The sequence below is a fragment of the Orycteropus afer genome, unplaced genomic scaffold (genome assembly GCF_000298275.1).
Source record: "Orycteropus afer afer isolate SDZICR_OR568_19922 unplaced genomic scaffold, OryAfe1.0 scaffold00108, whole genome shotgun sequence".
Lineage (NCBI taxonomy): Eukaryota > Metazoa > Chordata > Mammalia > Tubulidentata > Orycteropodidae > Orycteropus > Orycteropus afer.
The window spans coordinates 8,212,880-8,236,201 of NW_006921695.1; the positions used below are offsets into that span (position 1 = coordinate 8,212,880).

The 23,322-nt window shown below is 37.5% G+C and overlaps 1 protein-coding gene across 1 annotated transcript in view; it reads right to left on the reverse strand.

Annotated features, from left to right (window-relative positions):
• Window positions 1–23,322, reverse strand: part of GRIK1 (glutamate ionotropic receptor kainate type subunit 1) — a 281,030-nt gene that overhangs the window by 5,228 nt on the left and 252,480 nt on the right. Inside the window, exon 13 of the mRNA XM_042781337.1 lies at window positions 15,857–16,107. Coding sequence (XP_042637271.1) covers window positions 15,857–16,107 — 251 coding nt within the window. The remainder of the gene's footprint in view (window positions 1–15,856; window positions 16,108–23,322) is intronic.

Below are 23,322 nucleotides of genomic sequence, written 5' to 3' on the forward strand. Positions count from 1 at the left end.
TTTGAACCACCAGCCTTCTGGTTAGCAGTCAAGTGCTTTAGACACTATGCTACCAGAGCTCCTAAAATAGATCACCCAACTTTCCTTTGGAGGAGTGGCTGGTAGGTTTGAACTGTGAGCCTTCTGGTTAGCAGTCAAGTGCCATCGGCACTATGCTACTGGAGTTAATGAATCTCTAGGTTGAGAAATGTAAGAGGAAATTTTACTTATAAATGAATTTATAGCAATAAAGAGTGTTACTGACATTTATGCTGTTCCTTACACCATCCATAGGTAAACCAGTGTGTGTGTGTGTGTGTGTGTGTGTATAAAAGAGAGAGAGAGAGAGGAATTGAAGCCATTTTCTTTCTAGAGAATACAAAACTGACAACAGAAATTAGTGTATTCGAGATTGCAACTCAAACTTCAACTAAATTGTTAGTTCTCCTACCTTCAACAGGAGAAAGATTTGCCTATTTATGTTGGTTTCGCAGAAAGGCATTCTTTTCCACTCTGCGTTGCCTGTGTTGTGTCCCTGTGAGATCTCCTTTGCTTACCTTCTCTGGCCTTCCTTTGCTTTCCCTTACCTACCTCTTTGCTTTGTTTCTCTTTATAGTTGCCGCTGCATGCCATCTCCTTTGGAGTAACCACAAATAGTTGATTTCTCAGTACTGGTGTGAGCCTGAATGTAAATTATTCTTCTCTCCTTACTCCTTTATCCTAATATTGCAAATGTTGTTCTAGGAGGCATGGGAGGAGCTAGTCAAGTTCTCTCTTTTTTTTTTACTTAAAATAAACAGGCTTGGAAAAAATGGTCTAGGGGAGGAGAGCAATATATTTTTCTTTTTTAAGTTATATGTAAAATGTGTTAGTATTGGACTTGAACTTGTAATATAGGAAGAATCCAGGCAAGGTTGTCTGGGATTGGCTTTTATACTAGTAGCAAAAGTGGTATCATGAATATCAGATTGATTTCTCATTTTATATTTAGCATCTATGAATTCAGTTTTTCCATTCTTTGGTATATTTAGGAGAAATATTTTGGTTTCATACTGTTATGGATTGAATTGTGTCCCCACAAAACATGGGTTAGACCCTAACCCCTGGACATGCAGATATGATCCATTTGGAAATAGGGTTTCTCTGTTATCTCAATGAAGCTGTATCAGTGTAGCTTGTGTCTTAAACATACTCATTTTTGTGATATAAACATAAAAGATTAGGCATAGAGGTATGTAAACATGAATGGAGGAGAGATTGATGACACATGGAGATCTCCAATGATGCTAAAAAGAACACTAGAGAAGTAGAGACAAGAGTTTCCCCCCAGTGGACAGAGAGAGATTTCCTCCAGCAGACATTTATTTCTGACTTCCAGCCTCTGGAACTGTGAAGAAATAAATTTATATTGATTAAAGCCAGCCACTTGTGGAATTTTTGTTACTGAAACATTAACAAATTAAGATATATACATTCAAGGTTTTGTGACAAATTATTTTTCAGAAGATCTGACCTAATCAGATATCAATCTTATATTTGGTATGGGTTTTTTCCTTTAATTTATTAGGCTCCTTATCCAAAGACATTCAAAATGCTCTGTGACATTGTCTAATGAATTTTCAACTATATGTGAAAGAAAAGAGAAATACAAATAATATTATTGTCATTTTATCAATGTAAAATCTTTTGTTTTATGTATAGACCAGGTATAACTTGAAGGAAAGCTATCATTTGAAGTGTTTTATTTATTTATTTTAAAAGGTTTTATCTAGTAATGCATAGACTATCCAGGGAAGAGATTACTGAGAAATGATGGGATTATTATTATTACTACTACTATTATTTTCCTGGATTGGTTAAAGTACTGCCATAATTCTGTGAAGGCAGTGTTAGAATGGAACTTTCATTTTGAAAAAGAAAGGCTAAACATTCCTATCCTTAACACTTTTTAAATCTAGAATGTTTAACATGGGTTAGGCCTGGAGTCTGGAAACTTTTTTAGAAATAAAGACAGAATAATCATATCATGGGTTTGCTACCATTAAGATTTTGGACAGTTTTCCACCTGGTGGAGTAATGTTTAAGGCATTTGACTGTAACCAGAAGGTTGGTGGTTCAAACCTACCAGCTGCTCCATGGAAGGAAGATGGGGCAATCTATTTCTGTAAAGATTTACCACCTTGGAAACCCAATGGAGGTTGCTATGAGTCAGAATGCCAGTAGGTTTGGTTTTTTGGTTTGTTTTTTTGCCTATGTGGACAAATGTTTTGTTTCTTCATAGGATAGTTTATGATCTTCTAAGAGCAGATACTGGGAGCTCTGGTGGCATCATGCCTAAGGCATTTGACTACTAACCAGAAGGCTGGCAGTTCAAACCCACCAGTCACTCCTCGGAAGGAAGATTGGGCAATCTACTTCTGTAGAGATATTGACTTGACAGCAACGAATAAGAGCAGATGCTAGGCTTGAATCATCATTAATTAATTATGTGGCAACAGGTCCTGGGAGATTCTTGGAGTTGTGTACATGTGTACCATATTTGTGTGAGGTTCTTATGTTCCAAAACTGAGGGTTTGAACATGATTGACTTCAGTTTGATCAGTTTCCTGGGCTCATTTGGAATCCTTGAACCACCTTTCATGTATCTATCCTTGGAATTTTTAAAAAGTGAATCAGAAATGTTGAGAGTTACTCACCATATTAGCTTCCAGAATAGTGATTATATTGAAATGTGCCTAAGAGCAAAGCAGGAAGTTGATCTTCATCTCTTGGGTGTGTACCAACAATTTTGGGGTGAAGGAAATGTAAACACTGGAATAAAACTTTGAAGTCTGATCAAACACCCATGACTTAGAAGCAGCTATCCTTACCCAGTCCATTTCCTACATGGTCCATGCTTAAATTGGCTCCTCCAGTGCACTCCCTACAGTTCTTTCCTTCATCTGGGTATAGAATATGGACTCCAATGACCCATTTCTCCTACTCCTTTGAATGTCATGTTTTCTCTATCTCTTTGTCTATTCTACCTTTGTTCTTCCCCTTTTTCATCTTTCTCTACACCTGGGGCCTGGAGCTAACATCCTTACTATCTCATATTCTATATTTCAGCTCTCCTGTGTGCTTGAAAAGGAGCTCTGGTGGTGAAGTGGTTAAGGCAATTGGCTGCTAACCAGAAGGTCGGTTGGTTTGAACCCACCAGCTGATCCATGGAAGAATGATAAGGAAGTCTACTTCCATTAAGATTTACAGAGTTGGAAACCAAACATGGGTCACACTGAGTCAGAAATGACTGGATGGCAGTGAGTGTGGTGAGTTGTTTGCATGAATCCATGCCCTAAAATCTCTTGTTTTCTATGTTGCTGTAGTTGTCTTTGAGTCTATCCCTGGCTTACAACAGAGTGAAACACTGCCCGATCCTGCCATCCTAATGATCGATAGTAGATTGGACCATTGTGCTCCATAGAATTTCTGGAGCTTATTTTTGGAATTAAATCACCAGACATTTCTTCCTAGCTTGTTTTAACCTAAAAGCTATGCTGAAACCTGTTCACCATGATAGCAACACACAAGCCTCCACTGACAGACAGATGGTGACTGCTAATGAAGTGCATTGACTGGGAATTGAACCCAAGCCTCTCTAGTGGAAAATGAGAATTCTACCCCTGAACCACTATTGCCCTTAGGATAGGGGTGCTATAGAAAGAAAATAAAGATCAACTTTTCAACTTTGAGCTCTTCAATAGACTTTTTGTAGATATATAGAAGACACTGCAATTTTTGAAGCTATTAATTACACTATCCAAGCATGTGAAAGAAGGAAAAACTTATTATTTTGGATTGTAAAAATTCAAATTTGGCTATCAAGCTTAGAACCTCAGGATTTAGCATAAAGGTTTGGGATAGATTGTTATGATGCAATTGTTCTTTATCTGTCCTCAAGTTGAAAATTCAAACCAAATGATTGAGAAGTCTTGAGCAGAGCTTAGATCCTTATGAATACCTGAGAAGGAGCCTCTCACTTGCCACTTCTGGGTTCAAACTCACATGGTGTGGAATAAGAAAAAGTGCCTGATAAGTTTTGGGACCTAAAAATCCAGGTACCCACTCTCTGCCTGTTACTCTCGGAGGATAAGTCACTCAAGAGAAGCAATATCATCATCGTATTCTACTAGGACAGCCTGAGACTGTCCACGAAGTCTCCTAAGGCATACGAAGGGAACTCAAGAATTGCTGAAACTTTGCCTTGCCTAAAATAGAGGCACAGAATTGAATGTATGTGAGCCGGTGGTTGTGGAGTGGAGTACGCACAATGACCTCCCAAGATTAATGACCAGAGAAAACTACTCCATTGGGTTTGCTTGGCTGTCATCTTTATGAAAACTGATCACAAGGCCTTTATTCCACAACACTACTGGGTGGCTTCAAACCATCAGCCTTTGGGTTCCTTATTATTAGAGGCTGTTGAGTCATCTCCAAGTCATAGTGACGCTGTGTATAACAGAGCAAACTGCTGCCTGGTCCTTTGAAATCCTCACCACTATTGCTGTTTGAACCTATTGCTGCAGTCATTGTGTCAATCCATCTCATTGAGGGGCTTCCTCTTTTTCACTCATCCTCTACTTTTCTAAGCATGTTTTCCTTCTTCAGGAACTGGTTCCTCCTGATAAAGTGTCCAAAGTAAGTGAAACATCATCCTCACTTCTAAGGAGCATTCTGGCTTTAGTGGAGTATGAATCGTTTGTACCACCAAGGGACCTTAAGCTTCTGGTAAGCCTTGCATAGCCAGAGGTAAAAAGTTCTCTCTCACTCTTTTTTTTTTTTTAAGTGGCAGAAATATGTATTTTCCACCCAATCTAATCAAACACAGTGTCTTTCTTCTTTCTGGAGTTACTGTCAGGGCCAATATAGCTTCCTTGTCTACCCCTCTAGGTTCTCTCTGGCTACCCTACATCTCCTAAGCCTATTTCAGCTCCTCTTGCAGGATTAGTTTCTTATGTATGTGATTATACCGCTACACTTAAGGCCTGAGATGACACTATTGGAGGTGGGTTTCCCTCACCTCACAGAAAATGGCGTGGTCCTTCTAGTAACTCAGAGGATGGGTTACCACTTGCTGTCAACTCCAACTCATGGCTACTTCATTTGTATCAAATGAGAACTGTGCTCTACAGGGATATTCAATGGCTGGCCTTTCTTCTGAAGTACCTCTGGGTGGACTTGAACCTCCAAACTTTTGGTTAGCAGACTAGTGTGTTAACTATTTCTACTATCCAGGGACTTTAAGAAGCTGAATTGGGGCTATAAAATAAACCTCAATAGAATTCTTTGCCTGTCCTTTCTTATACAGGAAATAGTCTTGTCCTTGAAGTAAATTGACCCTGACCTAGAATTTTATTGCCTGTAATGCACCTGCGAACTATATGTAAAGTCCTTGAGGGTACAAGCTTATGCCCACATGTAGTGGATATAAATTTTTCTCAAGCTACAAATTCAAGTGTGCAAGATATATATATATATATATATATATATATATATATATATATATATATACACACACATATCTTTTTTTTTTTTTTCATTATACCAACTCACTTCAGCTTAAAGACCTTAAGGATTTGCTAGTGGAGCTTGTCAACTCAAGGTAATTCACTTTTGGTTTAAAACTTAGCTTTGTTTTTGGTTAATAGCTCAGGTAATACAGGCTTCTCCCTATCTCTCTTCTCCTCTTCCTTCCCAGGGACATCTGGGTTTCCCAAAACCAAAACCAAACCCACCATCATCAAGTCAATTCCAACTCATAGCCACCCGCACTGGGTTTCCGAGGCAGTAAATCTTTATGGAAGTAGATCGCTCAGTCTTGCTTCTGTGGAGTGTCTGGGGGGTTTGACCACCAACCTTCTGGTTAGCAGTCAGATGCCTTAGGCATTGTGCTACCAGAGGTTTATAAAGAGCCCAGATATTGGTCCATGATTGATCCATAAGCAGCAGGTCCATTCTCTTTCTTTTTAGCCTCACTGGGGTGTAACATCCTCCTAAGTCATGAATAGAACTCTCTATCTCTTCTGAGTCCTCTGTGATGCCTATGGTCTTGTCATTGTCTCCACATTGTTCAAACATGTTGTGTCTTTTTAACTCCAATTTTAACTCTTCAGTCTTTTCAGTTCTTTCAAAAGTTTCAAAAGGTTGGGATTTGGGATTTTTTTTTTTTGAACACTATGGAATGAGCATAACTCTTTGAAGTTGTTTATAGACTAATTGCCTGCACATTGTTTCTCTATTATTCATGCAAAATTTATGCAAAGTTCCTCTACAAGTTGTCATCTCCTGAGCTACAACCTGTGACAGTTATTTCTCTATTATGATTCCTCCTGAACTTTCTGGGATTTCTTTGTTTCTGTCTCCCAAATTGGGACTTGGCTCAGGAATGGCCATGAGGCCTCTTTTCAGAGACCCTGTTAGCATCTAAGTGCTAATGACTTCCCTCTAAATTTCTTTCTTTCTTATTGTTCAGAAACTGGTTTGGGGTAGGAAAACATCATCATTTGTATTTTTCAACCTTAGTCTTCTGGGTTTTGGCTCTTGCTAATTAAAGATAAACTTTCTGATTAAAACAGCTAACTTATTCAAAAAAGCACTTGGTTCTTACAACTGAAAGCCAGGCTTTTCAAGTTTTTTGTCGTCCTTACAAATTGCAAAGTCTACTTAGAATGTAAGGAGCTCTGGTAGTGTAGTGCCTAAGGCACTTGACTGTTAACCAGAAGGCTGGTGGTTCAAACCCACCAGCCACTCCTCGGAAGGAAGGCTGGGCAATCTACTTCCATATTGATACCGCCTGGGAAACCCAGGTCGCTATGAGTCGGGTCAGACTCAATGGCACATAACAACAACAACAACAACTTAGAATATAAGAGGTAAGAATTTGACTCACCTCTATATGGAAGTAGTGCATATACAAAGCAAGTGCATCAAGTAGTTCTTGATAGTAGGAGGAAGGTGTTGGGGTAAAAGCAAAGGAAAAAGTAATATGCAGTCCTGTTTCTTCATATTCGCTGGTTTCTTTTTAGTAGAAATTTTTAAATTATGCTTAGAAAATAGTCTTCCCTGTGCACTGTAGCCAGAAAAGGTCTCCTTTTTCTGAACAGTGAATGAGAATAATCAGTTCCATAGCTTCAAGTAGCTTCCTAGGAACATGCCTTATTTCCTTATTTAGTCTGCAGGTTCATCAAAGTCAAGAACAACTCTACTTTTGTAATCATCACTGTATTAATAATGATTTTCTTGTGACTGATTTTATGGGGACTCTTTCACTCCTTGATAGTATGATGGTTGGTTGAGCTATTTTCTCCATATCCAAGCATAACTTTTCACTCTGAAGAGCAAGGTAATTCTGCTTATTGCAGTAAGATTTTAAGGTATCCAAACATAGTAAAAACATATATATATATATATAAGTCTAAAGTCTATTTTGCACAGTCTATATTTTTATTTCCTTTACACTTTCTACTTTGTTGTTCTTAGTTGCTGCTCAGTCAGTTCTCGCTTATGACAACCCCGTGTATTTTAGAGTAGAACTGTGCTCCATATGGTTTTCAAGCTTGGCCTTTTGGAAATACATTGGCAAACCTGTCTTCCGAGGTGCCTCTGGTATGTTTGAACCACCAACCTTGATGCTTAACTCCTTGTGCCAGCTGGGGAACCCCTTATTTTCTACTAACCCAAATAAACTAAAGTCACTGCTGTCGAGTCAGATCTGATTCATAGCAACCCCTCCTTGGGTTCCTGAGGTGGTATCACTAAGAAGTAGATTGCCCAATCTTCCTTCTGAGGAGTGGCTACTGGGTTTGACCTGCCAGCCTTGTGTTAGCAGTCAAATGCCTTAGGCACTATGCCACCAGAGTAGACTTGAAAAATATCATAGTTGGAAAAAAAACTATACAAATTGCTCATTCCACGGACAAGGAAACTGAGGATGAGAATGGTAAAGTGAATTGCCCAAAGACTCATAGCCATTTAACAGCAGCTATTGGCTTGCTATTTCCAAGTTACCTTTCCACTGGACGACAAACATATTTCAGAGTTTGTTTGGTTTATAAGACAGCATTAACTTATACATTGCAGAAGTTATTTCTAAACAGATGTTAATTGTTTCCTGGTTTCTTTGATAATGCTTGAATGTATGGGTTTCGAATACATTCAAATACATGTACAAATGCAACCCAAATAAAAGACATCTCCAAATCTCTTGCTAAATAAGTTGATGAGTTCTACAGAGAAAAAGAACCATAAACACTTGGAAGCATCTGTAAAATATGCCAAATGACCTTGAGGAAAGATAAATACTAAGCTAAACCAGGTCATTTGTGAACAGTAGTTTCTTAGTTTCTATGGTTGGTAAAGACAAAGTTATGGACAACCTGCTTTTTTGTAGCTGAAAATTCTGAATATTTGAATATTTGAAATTTAAATACTCCTTTCAATTGAAAAGTTGGGCAGAAGGACAATGCTCATTGAGCTAAGTTAATCTTTTTTAATTGCTTTCAGGAACTACAATAACTTCATCACATCATTCAGGTCTTATTTTTGTGTATATCTTGACGTGTACATTGTGACACGAATATAGACTGCTGTGTAGTTTGGCCAATTAGCTCTATTTGGTCTGACAATTCTAAAGTTTAGATTTTGCAGAGTGTGAAATCACACAGCACTTTGTGATGTTGGTTTTTTATTGCAAGCATGCCCTTATCTTTGCAAATAGGAGCTCTTTGAAAATTTAAGGAAAAATCCCATTTTCCATGATATTGGTCCCTTCAGAGAGAATTTTGAAAGCAAAAATGATTTCAATATGCTTGTGCATCTGGACATAAAATTCCATAAGTGTGAGAAACATAATGAGATGGTTCCTGAAGGGAAGCTAAAACTGCAACATCAAGCAGAAATTTTTCATTATCTATAAGAGTTCATTAATAATGTCATTTGGCAATAGTTAGATTTGCAGAAAAGAGTACAATAAGTTAAGAATGGTTCACTTTCCTTTTGCTTTTCAAGGCTCTTCAGGCTACTTTTAAATTGCTTACTAGGATATAAACCTTGTAGTATAGGGTCATGTGCTTGGAAAGTAATTGGGATTCATTGTATCACTGCTTTGCCACAGATTGCTCATATGGAAAATAATATAATGCCAGTAAAATTCAGGAAAGTTACCTGGAAATGATACTCCGTTGCTAGGTTTGTAATCAGGAGCTCTGATGGTACAATAGTTAAGGCATTTGGCTATTAACTAAAAGTTCAGCAGTTCAAACCTATTAGTAACTCTTCAGGAGAGGAATAAGACAATCTGCTTCTGTCAAAATTTACAGTCTTGGAAACCCTATGGGCAAGTCCTAAAGGGTCACTACAAGTTGGAATCAACTCGATGGCAGTGGGTTTGGTTTTGGTTTTAGGTCTATAATCATATGGTTCAGATTTTTTTCCTATGGGAAAGATTCCTACCTACTATATATTCATTAGGTAGTTCTAATTTTACTAGAAAAACTCTAAAATAATTCAATTTATAATTTTAGTCTAAAAAATAAAATGTAAAACATTATTTCTTCCTTTGTTGAATTAGGTTAGAGTAGACTTGTTAGGAAACAAATTAGACAAGAGTAAGTAATTCATAGTTGAGGATACACTTATTCAATCTTTTAATACCTCCTTGATTTGGTGGTGTAGTGCCTAACACATTTGACTGCTAACCAGAATGCTGGCAGTTCAAACTCACCAGCCACTCCTCGGAAGGAAGGTTGGGCAATCTACTTCTGTAGTGATACCACCTCGGAAACAGAAGGAAGGGTGGCTATGAGTCGGACGACTGGATGGCAGTGAGTTTTTTTTTTTTTTAGGGGAGTGAGGGGTGGAGGTTTGATTTGTTCCTAAACTTAGGTAATATTTCTCAAAGTGTAGTCTACAAATTACTGGCTAGATTGAACAAAAACCAATGTTTACTACTTGATTCAAAGTACAACTGATATATTCAAGATAATTTTAATGAAAACTCATGTTTGTCATCTACTTTTAAATAAAATCACTATTTTAAAGATGATTATAAAAAACCCAAGTACAAAAAGCTATGTAAAGAAAATGCCTTTTTTGAAAATAATCTCAATGAAAACCCATGAATATCACTTAATTTGGAGAAAAAACTACTACATTCAAGCTACTTTTTATGAAAACTAATGTATCTAATATTTTAAATATTCACTTTCAGACTTTATGTAAAATGCAGATTTCTAGACTGTATCTCACCAGCCACTCCTGGGAAGGAAGGTTGGGCAGTCTACTTCCATAGCGATACCACCTCGGAAAACCAAGGAGGGGTAACTATGAGTCGGCTCCAACTTGAGCTTGGTTTTTGCTAGCTTTTAGACTATATCTACTGAGTAGGAAAATCTGGGAGTGTAGTTTGATGTATACCTAAATTGAAGAACTAACGGATTAAGAATAGATTGTTAAAAAGTTTTCCCATTCATATTCAAGTCTTTTTTTTTTTTTGCAATAAATTTCATTTAAAATTCAGTAGCCCCTAGGTAAGAGTCACTGTGATCTTAGCAGTCATTTACAGGTTAGCAAGAACTGATTATCTAAGAACTTGCATTAAAAAAAAAAGAGACAGGAGAGTGTAAAGGACTTAGGTTCCTAGGATGAATGGAACTTCCTCAAGGGAGGAAGTGGGCACAGAGGGAGGAGGAAGCTATCAACTTGATGATTTTTATACTTCACAACTAAGTGTGGCAATTATGCACTGAATATGATGAAATTTTTATCTCAAAGATGTGTATAATTACTTCCTGAATGATCACTGGAATAAGTCTATTAAGCATTGAAAGCTAAGTATGTGTCATATATATTATTTGGGGTTAGTTGTGTTACCTCTAAATATTAATCAATAAAAATAAAAGATTTATTGAGTGCCAATTGTGTGTATAATATTATGCTTTAAGTTAATGGTTTTCAAACTTTATTACACATTAGAATCAACTAGATATCCCTAAAACACTATTGTTATCTTGACCCAACTTCAAACTAATTACTTAGAATTAGAATTACCTTTATAATTTCTAAAGGTATAATCTAGAAATTCTACTGTAGATTCACAGATACCAGTTTGGGCCCATTTACCTTGGCATTGATTTTAATACTTGTGGAAGAAAAAGATGATCTTAGAGTGTGATGGGGGAGCTCTGGTAGCATAGTGCCTAAGGCACTTGACTGCTAACAAGAAGGCTAGCAGTTCAAACCCACCAGCCACTCCTGGGAAGGAAGATGGGGCAATCTACTTCCGTAGTGATACTGCCTCGGAAACCCAAGGAGGGGTCGCTATGAGTCGGGTCCGACTTGACGGCACATAACAACAACAGAGTGTGATACTCTAGGTGGAAAACCACTTTTCCAAACCAGACTATGTTTTAAGATGTTTGATAAATTTTGCTTACTGCCCACATGACCCAGGGAGAAATATTTATCTAGAAGGAAGCAATATTTGTGAACCAAGATTTATTAACAGGGCTTTTATAAATGATCACATTATATATACCATTGCACGATTTCTTCTGATTCTCATACTCACTACGTGAAGTCAGTAGTGTTATCTTCATTGTATAAATAATGAAATTGAATCTCAAACAAGTTAAAAATTTACCCCAAGCCATAATGATAAAAGTACCATTGTTTATTGAATGGCTTCTATCTGCAAGGCAGGTTATAAGATGTTTTGCACATTATTACTAAATGAGACACTCTTTATCATAACAGTGTTCCCTGGACTATGATCTGTGGAACTCTGCTCTATCAAGATGTTTTTTGGGAAAAAGTTCTGTAATCTATCTAATAGATTCGGGAAACTCTGAATGCTTTAACATTTTGTTGGGAATTTTCAATGTGTTAGAACATATTAAACATACAGAGATATCTTGCAGTAAAGGAATGTTTAGTGTGGTGCCCCAGGGGTCATTTAACCATAGAAATCTTATTTGATAACACTTGCCAATGGGACCTATTTTGCTTCCTCAAAACACACTTATACTCTAGAAATTATGCCTCAGTATTATGTATCAAGACTCCAAGACTCAGAAATCCAGTAACTTGCCTATAGTCATTCAACATGTGGCTGTACTAGAATTTAAACCTAATTTTGCCTGATTGAGAAAATTCTTTTCTGATTCTAAAGTCTATGACTCCAGGTCATTGAATCTTTTATGCCCTTTTCTTTGTCAATAAAACTGAAATAAACATGTTGACAAAATTGAATATGACATTGTGTGTTAGAATTTGGTAGTATAGTGTCTAAAGTAGGACACAAATGTTATTTATTTATTTATTTGTTTATTGGAAGGAATTATTTCTTTCTCCAAATCTCTGAATTACATTTACAAAGTATGGTCTCTGTAGAAAGGCTTGTTTTGTGAGTTATTGTTAACTACAATCGTCTACATGTCATCAATCACTCTTGAAATATTTGGTAGCACTTTGGTTTATTAAATAATCTATGGGAAAATGAACGTATGTAATTTGTGGTTTCTATATATTGAATCAATGAAATATGAAACTGAGAATAATGCAATATATATCCTAACATTTGATTCTATTAATTATGAACATATGAACTGTGATCTAGGGCAAAAAGTATGTTGCTTTTATTTCAATAACAGTAAATAAATGGTAGTGTAATTTATAGATATACTCTTAACAGTACATTTATTTAACGCAGAAAGCAAGGCTGAGAAACAATCTAGGCAAGAATCAACTGTCCTGAACATGCTCTACTGGGGAAATATAGAGTTGATTGGAGAGATCTGAAATGCAAAAATTGGAACTTATTTTAAAGCTAAGCAAAGAGAAGGCAAAATGCTACATGATTGCACAGATGGCTTAGCTCTACTTCTGAGAAATGCATTTTGGGAGATCACTTCATGTGTCAAAAGGTAATCCTATTAAGGAGAACAAAGACCAACTGATCCCATATTGAAGGAAGATGAAAGGCATCTTCAATTCCCCCACTCACTGTGTAGAGGAAATAGGTCCAGGGGGATGAGCAGACATCTCCAACACAACAAATTAAGTATGCTGTGGGCTCTCTATGTCTCCAAGCTGAGTTACAGTGGGCATTATTTACAGCACTTTGAATGCAGGTGGAAAATAAATATACAGAGGTCTGTAACTAATGTGTATGGAAATTCCTTCCTCTATTTATTTTCTCCCCTTGCTTTTGCCTCACAAAACATTTGGAATGAATTAATAATGGCAAAAGATCCAGAGAAATGAGTGTCGAAGTGACAGTGCTCAGGAAAGATTGCTGTAAGAACAATACTCTATCCTGGGTGAGTGGGAAGGAGAATGAAATAACTAACATCTTGTGAAAAGATGTTCTTCAAAGCAACAAATGAGGGCATGTGGGAAGATGCAATGGATTAATTCATAGCTCAAGACTTTGCTTGGAGCTTGAAGGGAATAATATACAGCTTGAAAAAAAAAAAATCATTGTTCCTTAAAGACTCTGAGCATATTATCGAGCTGAACTTGGAGAAGATTGTGAAGCCCTATAAGTAAGTGTGATTTGAGAGCCTGATGTTAATGAATTTCTACCTGGGGACCACTTTTGATTGTGTTGTGCCTTGGTGAGTGATGTCCACCTTAGCTAATGTTTTTCTGTGACACCAAAGGTGTTGATTAGTTTTCTTCCTCTGGATCCTGTGCCTTTGAATCTTTAAAATCTAAGGCATTTTTCAATCTTTGTCTAAATAATACATTTTAAATAATGGAATAAATTTGAAAGGAAATTAACATTGTTATGAAGTTGCATGCTTATTGGAAAGATGGGCTTGAGACAGTTTGAAAAGTGTGTGGATCTGCAGAGTATATGGGACAAGGAGAAGGAAAGAGGAGGGAAAGAATTCACAAAGATGAAAAGAATGCCACACAATCAGCACTTTGTTTTCATGTTTTGCACTTTTTAAAGTCTGGATCTTCTTTTTCAGGAAAGAGTTGCTTATTTTTAATGCAAGAAGATAAAGCTAAGATTATTCCTTGGGACTGATCATTCTCTTCATGGAGTAGCAGTACATACACATATGTAGGAGTGTATGCCCTAATATGCCCCCATTTCCACACAAATGTACATCTGTTTCCAGCATATTGAGTTCAACATGTAGAGTACATGAGTTTGCTATTCTAAAGGGGTTGGGAATTATGGCTATTTATGCTTAGTAGATACAGATATCATCAATAACACTGATTAGCAGGAATAATTTCCACCAGGCACGTCATTTTGTTTATTTGTTTTTTAACTTATTATACAGTATGAACTGAGGACTGTGTCCGAATCCCTCTCTCCTCTCGAATTAATTTGCCACACTCTAAATCCGTAGATAAAGTAGTTCCAGAAGTGGAGTTGGTTGGATGGGTTTGCTTACACTGTAGTCCATAAAAGAAACAAAAAGCCTTGCATGCAAAAGAAATGAGAAAAAAAATAATGAAAAAATGAGTAAGTCAGAAAAAAAAAAATGAATGTTTAAGTGAAAGTTAAAATCAAATGAAGCTGGAAATTATGAGAAGCACATTAAAACATAACGTATACAAGCTTTTATTTTCAAATTAGTTGCATAAAACAAGACACCTCAAGAGAAAATTGATAGTTAAAACAAAGCAGATCAGCCCATTCTCCCTTTTAATTGAATGTACTTTTCTCTAACAAGGTCTGGGAAAGAGGTACTCAATGTTTTCACGATTGCCTTGTAATTCTAGGGAAGAATTTTTGATGATGAGAAACCAGATTCTAGTCAATCATTACCAACTTTGGATGTTTGAAAAATGTATCTACTTAAACAAAGTAAGACTAGTATCAGATTATTAATCTCACTATATAATTTGCAGGGCCAATGCAAAATTAACATGTGGTGGCCCCAGTTGAAAAATTTTAAGAATATGAAGACAGGGGTTAGTAGAGGGTTATATCAAATAGATACCCCATGCAACTGCCCAGGTTGCATGCCCTGTTACTAGTTTATGGTCTCAATATTCTAACACTATCTTTAAATTGAAAAGGTGTTCTAATGCATTGCAATGGCCATCAGATTTGTCCTATATTCATTAGAGTATGCTTAGGAATAATAATCTTTAATCAGAACCGTTTTATTCAGATGAATGTTAGCTCCTGATGTAACTTGTTTTAAAAATAGAAAGGAAGAGTCAACAGTAGATGATTGTTGAAGTCATTCTATAGTCCTGAATGCAGTTTTGAAAAATAAAGTCTGTAATATACTTTATTGTCATTTTCTATTATTTATCATATTCCTGCCCCTCTAACAGACACACACACAAAAAAAACTTTTGAGTGAATTATCCTTTTACAAATCATATTTTGATAGAGAGGAATGCTCCATTTCAAAATATTACTTTTATGTCTGTATGTAATTGGTTTTGCATTAGTATCTGTGCTTGACATTTACACTTCAGAGGCAGAATCATTTCTCTCAAAAGTTCTTTTTATATCTTTTCTAATTTTGGATTTATTTCTTGTTTGGTCTATCTAGGGTTTCTATCTTTAGAACAAATAACTGTGTAAGAAATTAAGTGAGTTTGGAATTTCTGCACAGTCATTCCATGAAGCACTAATTGGATTTAGTGTATAAGGCCCTTCATTCTTCTTCTCAATAAATGATGGATTTGCGTGCCAGCAGCACCAGCAGGGATTCAATAGCTCTTCACTCTAACTCAAAAATGACTCTCTGGGCATCTAATTCAATAGACTTTTATGAAATAAGGGCAAATAACCTTAAAAACCTAAAACTTATGACAGATAACACCAAAACAAACTACCCAGGCCTAGAAAGAGATGACTCACCTGTTCGATATCATTGTTCTTCCTTGATTTGTATATAAATTCTCCAATGGCTACAAATACAGAAAGGACCAATCCAGCGGCCAGGACAATGAAGATGCCCCCTATATTTTCTACTCCCAGAGCACTGGCCTCTTTGCTGTCTTCCTCAGGGCAGCCATTGCCTCTCCACCACTTCTCTTTCATCATATGCAGCTTCCCTTCTTCTTGTAGTTGAAGAATAGCAATCGTAATTTTATCCCGGTAAGGAGAGCCTGCAAGGAAGGTCATTTGGATATTGGTCACCCAAAGACTGGAAAGCATCAAAAAGTATTACTATCTTGTTGTTTGTTCTGTGCCGTCGAATAGGACCCGACTCATAGTGACCCCTTCTTGGGTTTCCGAGGCATATCTTTACAGAAGTAGGTTGTCCAGCCTTCCTTCAGAGGAGTAGCTGGTGGGTTTGAACCACCAGCCTTCTGGTTAGCAATCAAGTGCCTTAGGCATCATGCTACCAAAACCAAAAACCAGTTGCTGTCAATTCGACTCCAACTCATATGTGTCAGAGCAGAACCATGCTCCATAGGGTTTCAATGGCTGTTTTTTTTTTTTTTCCTTCAAATAGATCACAAAGCTTTTCTTCTGAGATGTCTGTTGGTGGATTTGAACGTCCAAACTTTTGTTTAACTGCTAAGTGTATTAAATGGTTATTGTGAAACTTCAATCCACAAACTGACTGGCAAAGGGCAGCCAAGTTGAATCCTATGTTCTGAAGTCTCTAAATAATTGGAAAAATGATAGCTGACATTTTGAGATTAACTCTGGCCCAAAGTGTCTATTCCTATTACAAAATAAAAGCTAAACTGGAACTTCTGTGTCATAACTCTGCCTGTTGGTGAGTTCTTCATGAGTCTGGCAGTATTAGGGGATTTCATTGTTTAGATCCTACTTTTTCTAGGCTGTTGGTTGTTTTATATTGTGCCAGAGCCTGGCTAAATGATCACCAGTGCTGTTTCATCTTCTCCCTAAGTGAATAAACATTTTCCAGATCTTCTGTAGTTCATTGTAGTGCAAGACCAATGACTTCCACCAAAATGTGGAATCTTAGAACCAGAAGAGATCTTAGGAATTATTTACTCTAGTCCACCCACTGTAGAATTGAAGAGATTTCTGACCTGACATTATGAGTGGAATTAATAGTTACTGGCAGAACCAAGAATCAAACTCCATTGTCTCAAATTCTATCCTAGAGTTATTTGCATGACCTATGCCTGACCACTACTCAGCTGTCAGTTTGTTGTATTGTGGTGGCTTGTGTGTTGCTGTGAAGCTCGAGGTTATGCCACCAGTATTTCAAATATGAGCAGGGTCACCCATGGTGGACAGGTTTCAGTGGAGCTTCCAGACTAAGACAGGCTTGGAAGAAGTAAGAGGACATCTATTTCTCAAACAACTGGCCAGTGAAAACCTTACGAATAGCACTGAAACACTGTCTGATAAAGTATTGGAAAACTTTATGAATAGCCCTGAACTTTGTCAGATATAGTGCTAGAAGATGAGCCCCTCAGATTGAAAGGCACTCAAAATAGACTGCGAAAGAGCTGCCTCCTCAAAGTAGAGTCAACCTTAAAGACATGAATGGAGTAAAGCTTTTGGGACTTCCATTTGCTGATGTGGCATGACTCACAATGGGAAAAAAGAGCTGCAAACATCCATTAATAATTGGAACATAGAATGTACAAAATATGAATCTAGGAAAATTGGAAGTTGTCAAAAATAAAATGGAATGTATAAACATTGATGTTCTAGGCATTAGTGAATTTAAATAGACTCATTTTAGCCATTTTGAATCAGACAACCATATGATCTACTATGCTGGGAATGACAGATTGAAGAGAAATGGCATGGCATTCATCACCACAATGAATGTTTCAACATCTGTTCTGAAGTACAATGCTGTCAGTGATAGGATAATATCCATATGCCTGCAAGGAAGATCAGTTGATACTGCAATTATTCAAATATATGTACCAACCACCAAAGCCAAACATGAGGAAATTGAAGATTTTTGCCAAATTTTGCAGTTTGACATTGACCATACATCCAATCAAGTTATGTTGTTTATTACTGGTGATTAGAATGCAAAGGTTGGAAACAAAGAAGAATCACCAGCAGGTGGAAAATATGGCCTTGGTAATAGAAATGACACAGGAGATCACATGATAGAATTTTGCAAGACCAATGACTTATTCATTGTAAATAGTTTTTCAACAACATAAACAGCAGCTACACTTGTGAACTTTGCCAGATGGAGTACACAGGAATCAGATTGACTACATCTGTGGAGAAAGGACATGGAGAAGCTCAATATCTTCAGCCAACACAAGACCAGGAGCTGACTGTGGAACAGACCATCAACTGCTCATATGCAAGTTTAAGTTGAAGCTGAAGACAATTAAAACAAGTCCACAAGACCCAAAATATGGCCTTGCTTACATCCCACCTGAACTTAGAGATCATCTGAAGAATAGATTTCACACATTGAACACAAATGACAGGAAACAAGATGAATTGTGGGATGACATCAGGAACATCATAACTGAAGAGAGCAAAAGGCCATTAAAAAGACAGGAAAGGAAAGAAAGACCAAAATGGATGTCAGAAGAGATTCTGAAACTTGCTTTTGAATGGGGAGTAGCTAAAGCAAATGGAAGAAATGACAAGATAAAAGAGCTAACCAGAAAATTTCAAAGGGAAACTTGAGAAGATAAAGTCAATTATTATAATGAATTGTGCAAAGACTTGGAGTTAGAAAACCAAAAGAGAAGAACATGCTCAGCATTTCTCAAGATGAAAAAACTGAGGAAAAAAAATTCCAGCCTCGAGTTGCAATATTTAAACATTCTATGGGCAAAATATTGAATGATGCAGGAAACATCAAAAGAAGATGGAAAAAATACACAGAGCCATTTTAGGTTCAACCATTTTAAGAGGTAGCATAATTTCAAGAACCGATGATATTGAAGGAAGAAGTCCAAGCTGCACTGAAAGCATGAGCAAAAAAGCAAGGCTCTGGGAATTGATACAATACCCATTGAGATATTTCAACAAACAGATGCAGCACTGGAGGCACTCACTCATTATGTCTAGGAATTTGGAAGACAGCTACCTGGCCAATTGACTGGAAGAGATTCGTATTTGAACCCATTCCAGAGAAAGGTGATCCACAGATTGTGGAAATTATGGAACAATATCATTAATATCACATGCAAGTAAAATTTTTCTGAAGATAATTCAAAAGTAGTTGCAGCAATATATTGACAAGGAACTTTCAGAAATGGAAGCTGGATTCAGAAGAGGATGTGGAATGAGAGATATCATTGCTAATGTCAAATGCATCTGAGCTGAAAGCAAAGAATACCAGAAAGATGTGCACTTGTGTTTTATTGACTATGCAAAGGCATTTAACTGTGTAGATCATAACAAATTATGGATAACTTTGAGAAAAATGGGAATTCCGATAACTTAGTCATTCTCATGAGGAACATATACATAGAGCAGGAGGCTACTATTTGAACAGAATGAGGGTATACTTGTTGTTGTTATGTGCCGTCCAGTCGGCCCCAACTCATGGCAACCCCTCCTTGGGTTTCCGAGGCAGTATCACTACGGAAGTAGATTGCCCTGTCTTCCTTCCGAGGAGTGGCTGGTGGGTTTGAACTGCCAGCCTTCTGGTTAGCAGTCAAGAGGGTATACTGCATGGTTTAAAATCATGGAGGGAGTGATCCAGGGTTGTATCCATTCACCACACTTATTCAAACTGTATGCTGAGCAAATAATTCAAGAAGCTGGACTATATGAAGAAGAACATGGCATCAGGACTAGAGGAAGACTACTCAGTAACAACCTGTGATATGCAGATGACACAACCTTTCTTGCTGAAAATGAATATGACTTGAAGCACTTAATGATGAAGATTAAAGACTAGAGTCTGCAGTATGGATTGCACCTCAACATAGAGAAAATGAAAATCCTCACAATTGGGCCAATAAGCAACATCACACTAAATGGAGAGAAGATTGAAGTTGTCAAAGATTTCATATTACTTGGTTCCACAATCATCACCAATGGAAGCAGCAGTCAATAAATCAGATGACATACTACACTGGGAAAATCTACTGCAAAAACCCTCTTTAAAGTGCTGAAGAGCAAAGATGTCTTTGAAGATTAAGGTGTGGTTTACCCAAGCCATGGTATTTTCAGTTGCTTCATACACATGTGAAAGCTGCATAATGAGTAAGGAAGACCACCAAAGAACAGCTGATGTTTTTCAGTTGTAGTGTTGGCAAAGGATACTGAGAGAACCATGGACTGCTGGAAGACCCAACAAATGTGTCCTGGCAGAAGTGCAGCTGGAATGCTCCTAGGAAGTGAGAATGGCCAGACTTGTCTCACCTACTTTTGTCATGTTGTCAGAAAGGACCATTCCCTGGAGAAGGATATCATACTGGTAAAGTGGAAGGTCAGTGAAAAAGGAGAAGGCCCTCAACAAGACGGATTGATACAGTGGCTGTAACGATGGGCTCAGGTATAACAAGTATTGTGAGGCTAGCACAAGACTGGACAGTGTTTCGTTCTGTTGTACATAGGATCACTATGAGTTGGAGCTGACTTGACAGCACCTAACAACAACAACATATGCTTGATGTGCTATGGCATGGTTCATGTTAGAAAACCATAAAACAAAATCAACAACAACAACAAAATAAAAACCGTTGTTTCCCACTCATGGGTACTTCATGCATTTCAAGGTAGAAATGTGCTGCAGAGGGTTTTCAGTGGCTGTGATCTTTCAGGAGTAGATCGCAAGGCACTTCTCGGTGAATTCAAACTACCAAGCTTTTTGGTTAGTTGCTGAGCACTTAACCATTTGCACTCACCCAAGGACTCCCTATGTTAGAAAAGCAGATATCTAACAATTGTGGTCTTTGTCACTGTTCCTCCCCACTGCACCTTAAAGTAATTGTGGGCACTCAAAATCAAGTATAAAGAAGAACAAAATGCTTTGGTGTTAGATTATGGCTAACTTAATTAAGAGGATTTACAATGAGAAAATGGATCTTGAAAGCCAAATGAAAAGTTACTGGTTGCTTACTTAAACACTCCCAAAATAATGGTTAGTGTCCAAATTAGTACCATTATTTTATCTATAGTGTGTGAGCAATTAAGTCAGCCAGAAGAGCTTTGCTTTAATTCACATGAAAGTGCTTTGAAGACCATAAGAATGATTCTGACGACAGTGGTTGCAGCAGTAATCGTAGCAGTATACACAGTGAGCACTCAGTAAATGGTGACTGAAGCTTCTCTTCAGCTATCAGGCTGCACAGTGCCTAAAACATTCCAGACAGATGGGATTCCATCTCTGTTTAAAGGTGGCCTTTAAAGGTAGTTTCCAGCTTTCCTGTAACCTGTTTAAGTCTTAACTTCTCTCATTCTCTTGAGATTTTATTTTAAATCCCTAAGGGCACACATTTCCAGAGCAAAAGCAAAGTCTTCAATTTTGTATTGGGGCTGAGCAGACTTTACCAATCTGCAAAGGTGAGAAAGAGTTTGCAGCCCTGAGGGAGTCAGCCAGGGCAAGCCTGGGCATGTGTGCAGATATATATATGTGTATGTGTATGTATGTATATATATATATCTCTCTCTATGTGTGTGTGTGTGTGTATATATATATATTTGTCTAAATATATATATATGAATATATTTTATGTAATATAAATATATGAATATATTTTAGCACCAATCTTTGTTGTAGTTGTTGCTTAAATGGACGGAATGACATTTTAAGTTATTTATTTCAAGTCATTTGAAAAAATATATATGCATACATACAGATTTTCCTGAATAGCAACTGATCTTTCTTAAAGAGTCAATTCATCATAGAAAAAACATCTCACAAATTTATCCAACAGCTGTATTCCCAATGGATGTATTCTCTCTGAGGCTGGCCATCTGTTCCAATTATTCCTTCATTGTTTTTGGTTTTAAAGGATGACAGGTTTATAACCACTATGAAAAATTCCTGGATATATTTCTTTTAGTCTACGGAAGGGGGAAGTCTCTTCCATGTGGGAACTTTTATGTCCGAGCATGGGAGTGAAGTAGTCAAAAATAGAAAGAACTGGTACATTGAAATCTCTCTGTCATATTCTGTAAAATGTAGTATACTGACCACAGAGTCAGCCACTTTCCCATGAAGACAGAGGGAGTGATTTTCAAAGCACTACATGAATTGGTAGCATAGTGTCTCAGGCACTTGACTGCTAACCAGAAGGCTGGCAGTTCAAACCCACCAGCCACTCCTCGGAAGGAAGATGGGGCAATCTACTTCCGTAGTGATACTGCCTCGGAAACCCAAGGAGGGGTCATTATGAGTCGGGTGCGACTCGATGGTACATAACAACATGAATTTAGGATGTTGCACAAAGAACTCTCTTTCTCCCCAACTTCCATTTCCCCACTTTACTCACCACACTATCAGCCATTTTATTTTCTAGGGAGGGGGAAATTATATTCCATTTTGTAGAAGGAATTCCAATTAAAATCTCATGCTAAACTGCAAGTACACTGAGGAAGTATAATGTTTTTGTTGTTGTTGTTAGGTGCCATCGAGTCATCTCCGCCTCATAGCCACCCTACGCACAGCAGAACGAAACACCACCCAGTCCTGCATCAGCTCCATGATCCCTGCTATATATACTTGAGCCCATCACAGCAGCCACTGTGTCAGTCCATCTCGTTGAAGGCCTTCCCCTCCTTAGTCGACCCTCTACCCTACCAAGCATGACATCCTTCTCCAGGGAATGGTCCCTTCTGACAACATGACCAAAGTAGGTGAGACAAAGTCTGGTCATTCTCGTTTCTAAGGAGCATTCCAGCTGCACTTCCTCCAGGACAGATCTATTAGTTCTTTTAGCAGTTCATGGTATTTTCAGCATTCTTCTCCAGCACCATATATCAAAAGCATCAATTCTTCTTTGGTCTTCTTTATTCATTGTGCAGCTCTCACATGCATATGAGGTGTTTGAAAATATCATGGCTTGTGTCAGACGCACCTTAGTCCTCAAGGAGACATCTTTGCTCTTCAGTTCTTGAAAGAGGTCCTTTGCAGTGACATGCCCAATGCTATACGTTGTCTAATGTCCTGATTGCTGCTTCCACTGGCATCGTGATGCTGCTTATAGGTCAAGTTGTGAGGATTTTTGTTTTCTTTATGTTGAGATGTAATTCCATACTATAAACTGTATTTTTCAATCTTCATCAGTAAGTGCTTTAAGTCAGCCACACTTCAAGTAAGTGAAGTTGTGTCATCAGCATATCACAGGTTGTTGATGAGCCTTCCTCCAATCCTGATGACATGTTCTTCTTCGTATAGTCCAGCTTCTTGAATTATTTGCTCAGCATATACATTCAATAAATATGGTGAAAGG